This window comes from Capsicum annuum, chromosome 2, assembly GCF_002878395.1.
Source record: "Capsicum annuum cultivar UCD-10X-F1 chromosome 2, UCD10Xv1.1, whole genome shotgun sequence".
NCBI lineage: Eukaryota > Viridiplantae > Streptophyta > Magnoliopsida > Solanales > Solanaceae > Capsicum > Capsicum annuum.
The window spans coordinates 146,822,700-146,827,104 of record NC_061112.1 but is presented as its reverse complement, the minus strand read 5'-3'; the positions used below and the strand labels follow the sequence as shown (position 1 = coordinate 146,827,104).

At 36.3% G+C, this 4,405-nt stretch overlaps 1 protein-coding gene across 2 annotated transcripts; it reads left to right on the top strand.

Annotated features, from left to right (window-relative positions):
• The first annotated feature begins 439 nt into the window (after window positions 1-439).
• On the top strand, window positions 440-3,161 carry LOC107858348 (geraniol 8-hydroxylase-like). 2 transcript variants are annotated; one of them, XR_007052533.1, is made up of 3 exons: window positions 442-1,411; window positions 1,644-2,057; window positions 2,295-3,161. XR_007052533.1 is itself a non-coding variant. In XM_047407408.1 (2 exons), the coding sequence occupies exons 1-2, from the start codon at window positions 1,302-1,304 to the stop codon at window positions 2,029-2,031; spliced, it is 498 nt and encodes a 165-aa protein (XP_047263364.1). In that variant the 5' UTR covers window positions 440-1,301; the 3' UTR covers window positions 2,032-3,161. The 2 variants fall into 2 exon arrangements, 1 of the variants encoding a protein (XP_047263364.1); XM_047407408.1 differs by having other exon boundaries at window positions 440-1,411; window positions 1,644-3,161.
• Window positions 3,162-4,405: the final 1,244 nt, after the last annotated feature.

The window sequence follows — 4,405 nt, the reverse complement described above, 5'->3', positions numbered from 1 at the left end:
AGGAGAAATTTGGCCTCACATTGGCTGCAAACTCTGAATATACACTAGATAACCTCAAACCAAAGGATGGATTACTAGAAAAGTCTATGAATGAATAGTTGAATAGCTACTTCAATGATCTATCTAATAATATTTCCTTTAATGTCCAAACATAATGTTGTATGCATGTGCTGGAGGATGTTCCAGACACGTTAATCCAAGAACGAAATTGACCACGAATCAAATCGAGAAAACGTATACAGAAACGTATATCATAATTTGTGTGCGGGTACATCTTAATTAGAAACGATAAAAAATAATATTTTAATATTATGCACGCATCACGCGAGTACATATACTAGTTATGATGTAAAAAGAAAATAAAGAATACAATAATTTAACGAAAAAAATTAATGAACAAAGAAACATATAAGAGAAAAAAGAAAAGAAAAAATGAGTACAGACATAAAAATAAAAAGAATTAAAAGTGAGATAAATAACTAACGGTACAAAGAATCGGAAGAGAACCTAACCTTAATGAATTGACTATGAAGGTGCCAGTCAAGTGGTTTGAGGACATTCGGTCGGTTCCCGTTCGCCTCCCTCTCCTCATAATCAATTAGTGGGTAGGGTGGTCATGTAAGGGGACATTTAGTTATAAATAATTTACTCCTATACTTTCGCCAAATATTTTAAAACCCAAGCCCGTTTAGATTTAACGCAAGTCCTATAATTTGTCCTAAATCTAAGTCTCTAATAAGTCAGACCTCAGTCTCTCAACGCCTCACTCTCCACTCTCAACTCTCACTGTTTAGTAGATGTATTATGTGCCTACTGCTGAACGCAAGTCCTATAATTTGTCCAAGCTAACATTCACCACTATAAATATATATATGTCTAGTACACATGTTCTTGATCATAAAGCCCCAGTTATTAGTTAAATTTGCATGCATCTTTTTTGCAACGTTATTACTATGAATTATTATTATACCACACCTCTAGCTCTCTTACTTGCCTGGACTTTGGTCCAAGGCTTCACTTTGTTACTAGCATTAACAACAAATAGAAGCAGGAGAAAGCTTCCTCCAGGACCCTCGCCATTACCCATTATTGGGAACCTTCACTTGCTAGGCAATAAACCCCATAGATCCCTTGCAAAACTTGCCAATTTTCATGGCCCAATTATGGGTCTGAAGTTGGGACAATTAACAACTGTGATCATATCTTCTTCAGACATGGCCAAACATGTTCTCCAAAAGCAAGACTTAGCCTTCTCTAGCAGTATGTCAATTCCTGATACAGTCCTAATCAACAACTAACACATGTTCTCGGTTTCTTGGCTTTCCATTTGCCCTCAATGGAGAAGTCTCCGAAAAATCTTAAATTCCCACATATTCTCCGTTAGCAAGCTTGATGCCACTCAGCACCTTAGGTACGTACGTTTAAGTTGTGTGACCGTATCATCTGAAAATTTAAACAACCGTTTAAAGATATCAAGCTTAATTTGTCTGATTAATAGATATCTTTTGATAATGAATGATAGATGGTATTACTCGATCCAGAATCTTAGCGTGATCTGAAATCATCTTAACTATGTGATCACTAGCCTCATCAAAATTCTAACACATTTTTTAAACTACTTACTGAATCATGTTTTCAATAAGGTACAAGAAGATCGAAGAACTTGTTGTTTACTGTAGAAAGAGTAGCCAAATGGGCGAGGCGGTTCATGTTGGTGCTGCAATTTTCAGGACCATGTTGAATTTACTTTCCAACGCCCTCTTCTCAAAAGACTTGGCGGATCCATATGAAAATTCGGGTAAAGAATTTATGGAGATGGTGGAGGGAATAATGTTGGAGTTGGGTAAACCAAACTTGGTAGATTACTTTCCAGTGCTAAAAATAGTAGATCCTCTTGGGTTGAGGCGATATAATTCTAGTTTCGGGAAGCTACTAAAGCTACTTGATGGTTTGATAAATGAGAGGGTGGAGTTGAGGAAGTTGAAGGGACAAAAAAGTGATGTTTTTAGACGCCTTACTCACAGCCAGTGAGCAAGCATATAGCTTCAATACTTTTGGTGAGTAATCTTTAATACTCCTTAAGAATATTCTTGATAATTGTTGATTCTCCCATATTGGTTTGGTTGTAAATGGGTGTTTGGTCGATCACCTTATATGTTCTTGAACAATACCCCCTCCATGATCTACCTTTTGAGGTCTAGATAGACTTGAGGGACGTTCTTTTTTTTAATCATGGCATAAAGTTAGGCTCATCTTGGTTCATTTTTTTCTGGAACCTCTTTCATTATTGTTAGGGCATGAGAAGTTTTGATGATAGACAGATGAATGAAACATGTTGTGCAAGCTGGTCCATACAAGTGAAACTGCTTCAGACATATGGAGTGCATGCTGAAATCATTACATGCTAAAGTTATTGCATAAGCTATCAACACATGGATAAGCAAAGGATGTTCACACGGCTATATAAAGATAATTGGAGCAGTTAGAGTTTGAGTAGATCAAGAAATCTACAAGGCAGAAGGATAAAGCAAAAGAGTCCTACAGAAGATACAAGTAAAGAAGAAAAAGGACTGCATCTAAGGGAGCATATATAGATGACAAGCTGCATTTAAATAGCGAAAAAAGCACTGATAAGAAAATCAACAATTAGCAAAATCGTTCACCAACTTGAAGAAGAACCTAGTTCTCACTTAGTATGTTTTAGACTGCTTGTAATAGGAAGGTTATTGAGTTGTAATGAGTAAATGGTTCTAGTCTCAGTATTCTATAAGCTGATTTAGGAATCACGTCTTCAAGTTAGGAAACTCGAAGACTTGGGAACACTTATCTTGGGAAGATTTGTGTTTTTGTAGTAATAGGAGTTAGAAGTTTTAATTCCTTATTTACAAGAAGTCTTGTAATTGTGTTGATTGTTGAGGCTCAAAGTTATAGTGAAGATTGGGGTTAAATCCTGTAGAGGTATAGGTTGTAGTTTTTTTACACCTTTTTGAGCCGGGTGTTTTCCACATAAAAATTACTGTGTTCAGTTTTTACTTCTGTCAACCACGTATACTTACTTGTTCCACAGATAGACAATCAGTAGGGATCATACTCTAACAAGTGGTATCAGAGCCGATTGTCTTAAATAGGGTTTGCATCTAATATCAGATCATTTTGATAAATTCCGCACCTCCTACTGGTCACAGTGAAGGTAAATCCACTACTAGACCCCCACTCTTTGATGGTACTCATTTCATCTGGTGAAAAGCCAGGATGGAGATGTTTATTCAAGAAAAAGACTATGAATTATGGGATAGGATTACTGAAGGTCCTACTATCCCTATGAAGACAGAAAATGGTGTGCAAGTCAAGAAAATAAGGAGTGGGTTTAGTGCTGATGATCTTTTGGCTTTAAAGAAAAATGCTAAGGCAAAAAATATCCTAGTCTGTGGTCTAGGACCTGCTGAATACAATAGAATATCTACCTGTACCATTGCTAAGAAAATATGGGATGCCTTAGTAAATGCCCATGAAGGTACCTCTCAGGTAAGGAAATTCAGGATCTCTCTCCTTTTTACTGAATATAAAGTGTTTACGATGAAGGAAAATGAATCCTTGCATGATATGATGACAAGACTTACTACTCTAACAAATGAGTTAACCTCCTTGGGAAAAGTCATCACTGAATAAGAACAAGTAGAGAAGGTTCTGAGGGTGCTACCAAAGTCAAAATGGAATGTTAAAGCCACTGCAATTAGGGAAGTAAATAAGGATCTCACAGGTATGACTTTGGATGAACTAGTAGGGAATTTAAGAACCTATGAAATGGAAGTTGATGGCATTAAGGAACAGAAAGCTTTTGAAAAAATCTTGGCCTTGAAGGCTTCTGATAGTGATGAAGAGATTGAACTGGATAAGGAACAAATTGCCTTCATAACAAAAAATTTCAGCAACTTTTTTAAGAAGAAGAAAGGAACAGGTAGCAAGAAGCGTTCCAATGACAATCCAAACGGATGTTACAAGTGTGGAAAGAATGATCATCAGATCAGAGAATGTCCTCTCTGGGAAATAGAATGGAGGAAGGAAAGAGTTGAAAAAGAACAAAAGGCCAGGAGGAAGGAAAAGAAAGAACATGCCATGATAGCTACATGGGGATCTGACTCTGATAATGATGATGATGGAGTTGATGAGACAACATTTATGGCTTTTGGAGACTCAGACACTGAGGAAGAAGATGATGCTTCTGAGGTAAGTTTACTTGAACTAAAATAAAAACTGCATTTTTTTAAAAACTAAACTTGTTTCCTTGATGAGTGATTTAATTAAAATTTCCAAGAATTAACTTCTGATAGGGATAAATTGTTCAACAGTCTTGCAAGTCTTAAATTTGATTTCATTGTCTTGAAAGTTTGCAAGCAAAATGTTG

Coding starts and splice junctions, on each gene's coding strand:
- LOC107858348 (XM_047407408.1), top strand. CDS start 1,302: ATGTTCTCGGTTTCTTGGCTTTCCATTTGCCCTCAATGGAGAAGTCTC. Junction 1,412..1,643: donor GATGCCACTCAGCACCTTAG/GTACGTACGTTT, acceptor GTTTTCAATAAG/GTACAAGAAGATCGAAGAAC.